The sequence below is a fragment of the Macrosteles quadrilineatus genome, unplaced genomic scaffold (assembly GCF_028750875.1).
Source record: "Macrosteles quadrilineatus isolate MER2022 unplaced genomic scaffold, UCM_ALF_1.0 Scaffold_3__2_contigs__length_128488019, whole genome shotgun sequence".
Classification (NCBI taxonomy): domain Eukaryota; kingdom Metazoa; phylum Arthropoda; class Insecta; order Hemiptera; family Cicadellidae; genus Macrosteles; species Macrosteles quadrilineatus.
In genome coordinates, this window is record NW_026542596.1 from 125374239 (window position 1) to 125386267 (window position 12029).

Sequence of the window (12029 nt, forward strand, 5' to 3'; positions counted from 1 at the left end):
CAAAGATCCAAACTATGCCCTGTATGAACTGAAACTTCGTAATTGTTTCTTTACGTATTTACAGAATCATTTTGAAAATCCTTTTTGAAAATCCAACCCCACTCATTGCAAGCTCTGATATGTTGGGAGCACAAAAAGCACACAATCATTGGAAACTAATTAGTTTTAGAGTGTTGAAATCTTGTACCGTAGAGGCATGTTTAGCCGCCATCTTGAATTGACCCGGTAGAACCTAATACATATTAATGTAATAAGGTGAATAAAGTTGATGTAGTGAACTAAAATGCAGTTTATAATAAATATTTCTAACAAAGTAACACGTATCTTAAAAAAATAAATATATTTACTCCCCTTTATTACGATCGCATTTTCTAAAAAATACTGCACTTAAAAATTGAAATAATTTGTATTATAAGATTGAAGTTGTATATGTGGTTAATATTTATCGTAGTTATGGGGGTTTCCGTGGTCCACATAAATATAAGAATGCAGAATATTGGTCGTTGACCTACAACAACCAGCGTGGACCTCTGTACCTTCCAATGGAAGAAGCGAGAGAAAATGCAACTAGAAATATCATGAAAAACTACAAAAATGTTGGTGAATATATATTTATTTGTATGTTTAAATAGAATTGACCTCACTGCAACATTGTTTAACATTTGATGACTTAAAGTTAATTGTTTCTGGAAAGTCTTTGTTCTGGTTAAAGTTAATGGATTAGATTTGAGTACACCAGTAGATGTAATTTTCAATACGTTGATTATATTGTTAAATTCTTAAATATGTGAAATTCCAACAGCAAGATTTGTAATTGAAAACATCCCTTTTCACACTAAAATACCGTACGTTAAGTTACAGTAAATCAACAAATAGGGTGCATTACTGAAATAAGTTCATGCATTGTGTGTTTAAATAATCAATGGGTATTTGACTGCAATGAATTAATAATTAATTATTGTATGGATTCCACGGTTTGTTGCTGACGAGCAATATTAAACTGCATTTCCTGATTTTAATTACAATTTTTCTGTTGTTCAATTTTGACTCAGTCGTTCTGAAAACCTTTTTGTAACTAAAAGAGATTGTAAATAAAAATATATGTTCTTGCACATTATTGTCATCACGTTTTCCCACCAAACATATTTCCTGAACAACAATTGAAAAAGATGAGGAATTGAAATAAATTATCTAAAATCAGTTATATCGCAAAAGGCCTCACCGTTTTTGTAAAAATAACTTAAAATACATTATACTATAAGTAGTCCAGCCAGTCGCAAGAGGCTGTAAAAATTCCACAGTGTTTGTGTAAGTATAACTTACAAAGAGTAGACTAAGATGAAACTCTTCACAAAGATAAATCCATGGCGATACACCTGAAGAGTGTGAAGGCTGGGCTGTCCACAAGGAAGTGTGTGAATTACTTTACCTATGTGATTCATAGTCTAAAACCTAGCACCATTGGATCGTCGATAATCAATTTTCCATTTCCCTTAATCACACTTAAGTACGAAAGCGATAATTGAACAATGTCTACCGCTTTGTGGAATGTTCATTAACATTGAACAGATGATAGGTATGAAGCTGTTCCGTTTAAATACTAATGTACTCCTGTGGTTCGAAGATTTTAACAAGTGTTTCTAAAATCATAAACTTGTACTTCCACTCGATCGCACTAAGGCGAAGACACCAACCCCTTGGGACGTCGGAGGGCAGGAGTCAGGGTGACTGGAGACTAGAGTCTAGACCGCGGGCGACGGGCGACGAGGGGACGCCCATGGGGGCGCTAGGCAGGCGACCAGGCGAGACCGACGGAGTCCGACTCCACTCAGAGGTCCGTCTACGGCTGTAAATGGAAGTTGTACATCAACATAATGGACAACCATTATACATTCAGGTCATGGTGTCTCGTGGTCGAGATTTAGACAAATCAATAAGGATAAATTTAAGTGTAAACTTTTCCGTGCTACAGTAGAATGTGCAATTGAAATTCCAATAATTTAATATTTACATAGCTTAGACACCAAAGTTTTAACTTTGGCTGATATGTCAAACAAAATGTTTAATAGTTACTTATATTATGTAAAACAGTTTAAATAATCTGAAAACAGTCGCTTGTGTGGTATGACCATCACAAATTCAAATTGCATAAAATAGTCAAAGAGCGAAAACATATACAAAAAGAAGATATGTGTAAACCATTGACTATTAATATAGGCCTACTAGTATATAATTAGTCAATGGAAAAACTTAAAATTAAATTAATTACTACAGTAGGTATTTTTTGCCCAATATCACCGAGAAACTAGAACACTAAGAACACTAGAAGCTAAACGAAATTCTTATGATAGTATAAATTCTACCAACGTAATCAAAAGGAACACAATCAAATGAGAATGCATGACATAAATAACTATCGAATCAGCCAAACATATTTGTAACAGTGATTAGAAATAACTTAAATACAAAAATGCTGATAACATTTTTTTATCTGAGTCCTTCAAACTGATTTTCACGATTCTCGAAAGAATGCAAGACATTTTGAAAATGTTTAAGCCATTTATTCATCGTTCTGCAATTAATTATATACTTGAACTGATAGTAAACTAAATAAATGAAAAACATTGTATGATTAACAAGTGTCTGAAGATAGTCAAACAAAAATAGTCGTCCAGCAAAAAAAACATAACTTAAATGCCTACATATTCATTCTGAAAATATTTTATTTTATTTTCTTACGTTTAAACAGTTTTAGAACCTTGTATGTCTAAATAAATAGGCTTCTGATCAAAAATATTTTAATTTTTTTTTTTTAAGATGCTAGTAATGGTCAGTCTTTAGAAATGTCTATGCTAAAATGCATATAAAAGTTCTCTGTGGCCTACTACAGTGTTGGGGTATAAATTAGAGACACACATGGTCCACCCCAACACAATAATCGCCCAAAAGTTAGCGCACAAACCCAACAAGAGCATGATGCACTTTCACCATAACTTTTCCGGGCATCACGAACACTGCAAGTAAAACATTCCCACAAGTTTTATTAATTCAATAACAACTTGGTTTGTGAATTTTCCTTGAAAAATCTTAAACAATTTACTCCACACTTGATCCAACACAATAAATTAAATATTTTCAGTCAGAGTGTATAGTTTTAACCCTTATTATCATGTTCATTTTTGTTGTTATACATCTCGATTCAGCTCAAGTACAGTATAAGCTCTGAATACTGAATAATATACATTAAAGTACCTATCAAAGCCTGATTTATAAAATTTCCTCTAGTAGGCAGTGAAATTAGATTAATAATTGATATTTTTTCAACAAATCGGTAATATATGAATACTGCTTTGGGAATATACCTTATGCAATACATCTGGAAGATTCCACGTTTATCATCAAAATACCAAACACGAATAACAATACTAACTTACAATGCAAGTCAGAAATAAGTAAAATTATGTCGTTTGTAACGTACCGTAGATTTTGACATCACTGTTGTAGATTTGAAACAAAAAGTAACATATTTTGACGAAGTAACTATATATTTTTTAATCAACGTGAAACGTCATTGTAGTAAAACATAATTAAATGAACATGATATCAACTATTTATATTTGCATGTATGTAAGGATTTACAAACTGTGTCAGGTCGGTCAGTAGACGGAAGCCCACAGGTACAATATTGTGTCACTGTGTCATTGATACTGTATTACAACATAATGTCGTAATCTAGGCATATGTTGGGTTGTATAATGACCCTTATGTCCATTGGTCATACACCCAGCCTGTCCTAACATCAGTAGGCATCGATTAAAGTTTGTGTAACAATTAGTAAACTTCTCTTACAACGTACGTTGGTCTAATTTTGATCTCAGCCAAATTTGAGTTGGGCTAATTTTGTTTTATAAATAGTTGGTATATTTCTAAAACCTATATTACAGTCAGTTTTGTTAAATTATTAAAGTATAACAGAATAAAAGACCTGGCTACAAAGATTGCAATCTGAGTCTTAATTTATACATCTTGTGAGTTGAAAACGTAGAATGTTCAATTAATGAGGTACCTACATGTAAAACAATAGATAAAGAAAAATTAGACACTTTATGAAAAATATGTTTGCTTAAAGTGTCAATAGAAACTTGACTAAGGGCCATGTTTGAAACACAATTAGAACTTAAGTCTTCAGACTTTTTTAAAGTATAACAGCCTAGAGTTAAATTTTTCTGGAATAGTTTCGATAGTGCAACATTGTACATAATTACTCTAGGAACAAATCTATGAGTTTCTAAGAGTGTAAATACACTACGGTCCCATTAGAAATAAGGCATAGAGTTTGATAAATAAGAATACTAGAAAAGGTTAATTCTTGAAGTTAAAAATTCAGATTCATATGACTCTACGACCGTTATTAGTGTTGAGAACTTGATTCATAGCCCTCCTCTAGACACGACAATAAGTAAATTTTATCATTAGCAAATCCATATAATCCCTGATTACAAATCAATTAAAATAGATTGAGCACTGAAATAAATTAATTGAATGAATACTGTACTGGGTAGTAAAAAAATAACATTAAGCCATAACATTAGTTATTAATAACTATCGAAATATTTACACACTTTCCCGTAGGTAGCAAAAAACACAAAACGTGTACTTTAGTTATATAATTTTCCCCTTTTGTTTGTTGACCTACCTAAACTCCTACAGCACTAATAAAATATGTGTTGTGAAAAACAGTTATGCTATTACATTAATGACAACGATATAAATAGCAGATTCTACGAATTACGAAGAATTTCTATGGGTGAGGAACATTTATTAATTACAGACAGGAATCATTAATGGCCACTAACATTCAGCCTAATATATCTTTGACTATACAATATGCAATACGCACTACGGACACATTTCGTTCCAATTCCCATGTATAACATAGCAACATAGCTGTTTTAGATCACGTCAAACCTCTATAAGACGAATTTCAAGGGGTAGGGGAACATTTCGTACTATCGAGGTATTCTAAAGAGTTTATCCTTGCTCTAAGACAATCGTTGTAAGGAAGAGGAATGGATGGGGGTTTCATGTTGAAACAAGCTCCTTTTTGTTTTGAAAACTACGTACTGTACTATAGAGGTTGAGATCATGAGAAATTCGTCTTATAGAGGTTCGTACTAACGAGATTCGACTATATATAATTCAGTTCAATTGAACACCGACTGTATTTAGGCCAGAGGAGTCTGAAAATCTTGTTAACCCCTCCCCTTCCCTAGGTAGCAAATACTTTACAACCATAATAAGCTTTTTTAATCCGCTCAAATTATCCTGTACATGTGTCCAAGAATCACAGTTATCAGTCTTATTTCACGAGTAGCCTATACAAACACCTTTTCTAATTGTTTTAACTTAACAAGTGTTAATGTTTACAAACACGTCTATACCCAGTTTGCAACATCACCCGTATGCAGCAGGTTATAAATGTGTGCGCCGCCTACCAGGTGGCTCAGTACGGTAACATGTGGGTATTGTTGGTGACGGCTAGCTTGGTGTTGGGAGGTGACTCCGCGCCACCACCGGCGCTGCTGGAGCTTGGTGAGACAGGTGAGACCATGGGGCATATGGGGCTTTGAATGGCACTATGAGGGGAATGTGGGGATATGATTGAGTAGAGAGGTAAACAATAACTACAACACTGTTAATATAATTACTTTGTAACTGTAAAGCATTCGGTGTTCCTTGACCGTGGAGGATTCAGGTACCATGGGGTTTTGTATGCCCTTATTGGGGAAAGTACGTGGACTTTAAACTAGAGGTCGTCCAGTGGTCGAAAACTCGACTAAAAATATGTAATGTACGGACCTCTCTATTTTCACCCCACGCTGTAAATAAAACATGTGATTGAAATTGCTTAAATTTGTTTTGATTTCTTTTTATATTTCGTTGTTATTTTTTCACCAGCATGCAAACCTATAGGGCCCATGTTAATTTTTTGAAATTATTTAAAATTATTTTTTTTGTGCTTATTTTTTAGCATATTTTAATTCATAAAGGGATTATGCACATCTACATATCTTTCTAACACAGTGGGCGTAGATGCACACGATTTGAGGAAAAGGTTTTCAAGAAATTTGCTTGCCTATTAATAGGATGATCCTGGCTAATGAATCAGATGATCTTAGTCAGTAACAAAGTTACACAGAACATCTCACTCCATTCTACACTCTTCATTCACTATTATTTGGGTTAAAATACAGTAGGTAAATATTTAATTCTTTTTGTCTATGGTAAAATACAATTATTTGGGTTTTAGGTGGCAGAGACGTTGCTATCTCAAAGCTTGATAATTGGTTGATGATTGATAATTGAACAGGGTGTGGAAAACAAACATATAAAAATATTGTACTGTGGAACCAGATACACACAACTAACACTACAACCACGAAAAAATCCAATCAAACAAATTAATTTTGTGTCATCATGCATAAAAGTCACAGTAGGCCTATATGCTGTCACATAGTTAAAAAAGTATTTACTATACATCCTCCATTCATTGTGGATATATTTAAATATACAGTATAAATCGTAGGTTAAACTTTGTAATAAGTACGATTTTACACCTCAGACAGGCCTAAATATTTTTCGTAAATAGTTAACGTTGTACTTAGTTGTTTTCTTCACTGAGTTACTTTGGTTGTACTTTTGAAAAATCCTTGATCGTAAAAAAGGTTTATAGGTGATTTTATCTTTAAATTCAATGTTTGAAGAACCTTCGTTTACTAGACGAAATTTCTTCAATTACAATGAAAAGCATTTAATGTTAAATATTTGGAGTGAAGTGAATGACAAGGACGTATTCTGTCGAACGGTTGGAATTGTTTGGCCAGTGAATGTGGTCTGACGATTCCACTTGTGCTGTGGGGGATAAGCAGAGAATTTGAATACAGCAAGTTTATTTCTTATTCAATTGTAAAACTTGAAGCATCGTTCATTGTGTGGTTAGTCTGGTGAGCCAGAGGACGTTGGTGGTGATTGAGAATGTATCTCTTGTTTCAGGATACATTTTTAAAACATTGAGGGTTATTTTTACTTTTTAAGTGATGACTACATAGGAGAAACAATAGTTTAAAAACATGTTTTTAATTTTTTTCTGAACAGTTTTAAAGTTGGCAAATCAACAAGGGGAAATACTAAATATAAAACCAAGCATATAAAAAATAAACATATGCCTCAAAGTTGTCTTCAACTAATCCTTAAGGTTGATCTATGATAAAGTAGGTTTAAAAATACAACAGCGACGAGGTCTAGAAACAGTTTATTAGAATATATCTTCTAAGAAGGTAATATTTTGTAAAACATTAGCTACGTGTAATAAAATTCACAATCATTTCAGTCAAATACCGTAGTGGACATGTTATGTATAGAAATGTGAAACTATGTCAGTTATGGGGTTCTGCAATAAACGATTCAATTATAACAGCCTACGTTTTTACCGTAAGAATAAATAACTACAAATTTGGATTGTAGTTTTCTTATAATTTTTACATTATTTAATGTTTTATTCTACATTTATAAAAAAGCAATAATTTTTTGTTTGATATGTTGCAATAAATAAATGATGGTTTACACCAAGTTCGCTAAAAATTAATTACACTATATTCTAAAGTACAATAATTTTTGGCTCACAATGTCAAAAATATTTGACACGGTTTGTTGAACATTTATAGTTGTGAAATGTATTGGGTTACAACAGCTATCCAAATTTAATTATTGGTTTTCAAAGTTTTCAGCATAAACTTCCTTCCTTTCTCGTTATCCGTGTAAACAGATGTTATCGTGGCCCGCATTTAGCTAAGCTATTTCTCTCTCCAATTAATTAGGAGGCTCAGTCCAAAACCTACTCTCCTCCAATTCTGACAGCGAAAGTCTTTTGATAACGACGCCCACATAGTTCAGTAATCTTTAAATAACACTTTTACCTTTTACCATTTTAATTGCGAATGATAAAATTGAGAATTCCGTTTGCCAGAAAAATCTGATACAAGTAAAGAATGTTGAAATAGAAACTAAAAATCCACTAAGACTTTATAATTAAAACTAGTGGCTTGTAGGGGCAATAGCCCCTATGTATATATTCTAGTAATTATTTTATACAAATTATTAGTCTCATGGATCACCCTACCTTGATTATCGTTTAACATTTTTAATATTATAATATGTATAATAGTTATTACATACCATTATAAGTTATTATTTTTGGCATGAAAAATATGTTCCCTTTGCTTACTTCAGTAATTACTACTAACTTAACACCTTTTCAGACATACCTAACACAACCAATCGTACTCCATTAACTAATCCAGACCCTAGGTTCATATTTCTTATGAGCATCAATATTGAAACAACTTTTAAAACTAATTTGTGTGGTGGCATTCCAGATAGTGTAATTGAATTGATATAGTCGATAGGTATGTTCAACCTCTCTGCAAGGTTAATATACATACAGTACATATTACATATTAATGATATTACCATATGTTTTAAAGTAAACAAAGCAGACATGACCTCGATCCCCATGCTATTTTAATGTGAATTATTTTATTCCGTAACAACTTTTTGGTGCATAATTAAGACAAATGAATAATTTTCCCCAAAATTTCATGCCCAGACCTTTAAAATGAGACCTCTCCCAGCTTTCTACGACCTCCCGTTACCTCACAATTTCATTGTAAAATTTTGGGCTTACGGAATTAGATATATAGATGTTTAAGATTAAGATAATATTATTGATAAATATTTGCGGAATATTTACATGCTGTAGGTTGTACGTAATGTATTGCTTTAAACTCTCTGTGTAAAAATTCTCACAAGATGGGCAAAATATTGCAGAAAAGCCTCCCAATAAAATTGATCCAAGGGGATTTAGCCAAAGTATTTCAAAATAATTTGCAAGCGTGAATACTTCACAGATTTGAATTTTAGAGGGGAATAGTCAGTCAGAGTTCTCAACATTTTACAACGCGATTCTCCATCTAGAATCTTTAAGACAATTAACTCTTTGAATGTTGAAGTTGATTTCAACAATGTCAATATAAGCACTCCGAACTATAGAGATTAAAAAAAAAATTCATTTCAAGATACAAGTGTTAATAGGTTAATGCCAACCGATTACAATGGTGTATTATTTTCCTCTGTTTTGCAATATTCATGATTATCATTCCATAAATTAATTCTATAAACATAAATTATGAAACACTATGGTATTAAAATAGGGTTAATCCTTAACTCGATTGTAATTAGTTTTAATTGGTTAGCTGGTATTGTTTAAATAAAAAAAAAACTTAAAAACGTTACCAATAGTTTGTTTCAGTTTCAGAAATCCTCAGCGACCTAGAAGACATTCCATTGGAAGAACGAGTCGACGACACAGTTCCTCCAGAACTCCTGGAGCTGTACCAAAACATCGAAATGCTGCTGGAGATTCAAAAAAGCAACCTAACCGAAAGTCGGGAGGGCCGAGGACTTCTGAGCAAGCTGAGTTTTCTAACTGGTCTGAAACTCGGGAATTTCCTGACGAGCTCGGGCACGCTGGCTGCTAGTCAGAGTATAAACTTCCTGGGGAAGGTGCTGAACGCAGCCTTGTCTGTCAGCTACGGGAACGTCGGAGGATATCCTGGGCTGGGGGGAGAAAATGGAATTGGAGTCGGAGAACTGGGAGCTCTAGGGGCTCCAATAGTGGGTCTGCAGAAACTGCCTGTCATCGAGGAAGATGTTCCTGACGAGGTGATGTATCTGAACACTCTCTGTGTAGTTCTTCAATAATTAATTTGTGAACCGCTTTTTGACATCACACCCAAATCCAAAATACGCATTTAATGTCACATTTTCGTCTTAAATTACAAACTTGGTGTATTACAGTGTCGTGCAAAAATATCAGACCGTAATGTTTAGCGCTAATTCAATCCTTTGAAAACACGACCCAAACATTCGAGTCAAAATTGGTTTCAACTGTGAATGTATTTCGTGTTACTACTTGCTACTCCAAGCCTATAAACTATAAGGTACAATCATTGACTAGTCAATGGTACAATCTATGTTATAAATCATTTGTTAAAAGTAAATGGTTGTTTTCAACTTTGCATTTCTGTTCATACACATGACTCATGGAAAATTATTACCTCGCTTGTGCCAAAACGAGTCAAAGCAGAGGGTAATGCTCACAAGAAAGTCAAAGTACAGAAAATAAAATATGTGGTTCCAATTCACAACACGTTGTTGTGACTTTTTTAAGGCAGCCGCATTTCAAACTGGGCTGTTGTTAAATCCAAATTATCCTACAGTTACTTGACAAAGTGGGCCTTCTAGCACTGATTATAACACTTGAAGTGGCTGATTCCTGCTCTTTGTGCACTAGTTACAATAACTGCAAAATGTATGTATATTTTTTCATCACTAGAGTGTAGTGACTCTTTTCGACTCGAGTTCAAGTTTTACGATCGAGGCGAAGCCGGGGTAGAATTTGCGAGGGTTGAAAAGACACTTTTTCCACCTGTGATGAACTTTTACGTCATATTTAAACATCCAAACTAAGCTATAAAACGAGAAGAAATGTCATGTTAATTGACCTCTCAAACCGACTTTCAACTTATTTTCAATAATTTCCTTAATTCAAACAAACATTAAGTGATTATTTAACTATTTTCTCTATTACGATTGGGTTAGTACATACTCGATATGACTAACTATTGGCAAGAATCATTGACTATTGGCCTCGGAAGTCAATTGGTTGTACCGATAGTCGAAGCAAGAATGCAATAATAAGCTACAACCTATTTAATTTATATATAATATCGATACCATGCGTTTGGACACAGTTGAAGTTTACAATGGAGTTCAGCGGACCTTTACAAAAGAGCTGTTTTAGACCCGTGACGCATGTATTTAAAACGGCTATTTTTTTGCAGTATGACAAAAATTATTATTTTTCAAATCCTTAAATAATATCACAGATAAAACATACTTCCTTAGTCACTAAAAACTCAAAACCTTGTGTTCGTTAGTCTATATAATATGTACTGTATATGTTTCTGAATGCTGGCCTGAAAAACATCTATGCTATTGTTTTAAAACGTACCAAGTGTCAGTGCTGAACACTCGATCAAACCAGACATAGTGTTTAACTTATACATTTTAAAAATAACTTTTATTTTAGGACAAGAAAAGAGAAAAGCCAGACAACGCCTCCCTGCCAGTCACCTCCCCGGTGTCGACACCCGCCGTCAGGATCAGGGCGAGTCCTGTGGAGTCTTCGAGGAAGGAGTTCCTCAAGGATCACAACCACAGGGTGGACAACTTCAACAACAACTTTGAGAAAAAACTGAGATCCCGAACTGGACGAATAGAAGCATCGACGTAATGTTTAGATACCATTACCTTGGCGTAACAAAATCCTGCTTTAACTCTATGAACTTTCTTTCAAGAAAAGTACAAACATTGTAAATTTAAAATTGTAGTAAAATAAAACTTGTCTATGTATTCGAGTCTGAGCTCAACTTTGAGTCCAATTGAATTAAAGTAACAGGCCTGAAACTATATATACTGTAAGGGGTTTTGATAGTATTTTTTGTGTAAATTAACAACGTGTTGTATATTTATTAATTTATAGTCTTAATATCAAATCTCAAATCTTTGTACTTCAATATTGTATATGACCTGATCTTAGTCCCTAGGTTTTGAATTGGCCTTTTTAGTAGTTGACAATCTGAGAAACTTTAAAGTTCACAAAGAAAATTCTAGAAATTCCTGTAGTAGTAAATTATAGTCCTAGTCCATTTTGCCTATTTGATGCAACTTTACGGGTTAGGTTAGTTTTAATGTAACAGTGTTTGCTTATTTGTTTAGTAACCATTGTGAATATCATTTTTATCTAGCATTAGAAGACAAAAATTAAAATTTAATTTCATCCCATCGCTTTCACGATAGAAAATTAAAATCTTAGGTTATGTATGTATATATTCTTAAAATCAAACTGT

The 12029-nt window shown here is 33.4% G+C and overlaps 1 protein-coding gene across 1 annotated transcript; it reads left to right on the forward strand.

The window, feature by feature from the left end:
* The first annotated feature begins 5462 nt into the window (after positions 1-5462).
* On the forward strand, positions 5463-12029 carry LOC128989533 (uncharacterized). The gene is made up of 3 exons (XM_054411430.1): positions 5463-5601; positions 9368-9780; positions 11210-12029. Exons 1-3 carry the CDS (start codon positions 5463-5465, stop codon positions 11411-11413), a joined length of 756 nt encoding a protein of 251 aa, XP_054267405.1. The 3' UTR covers positions 11414-12029.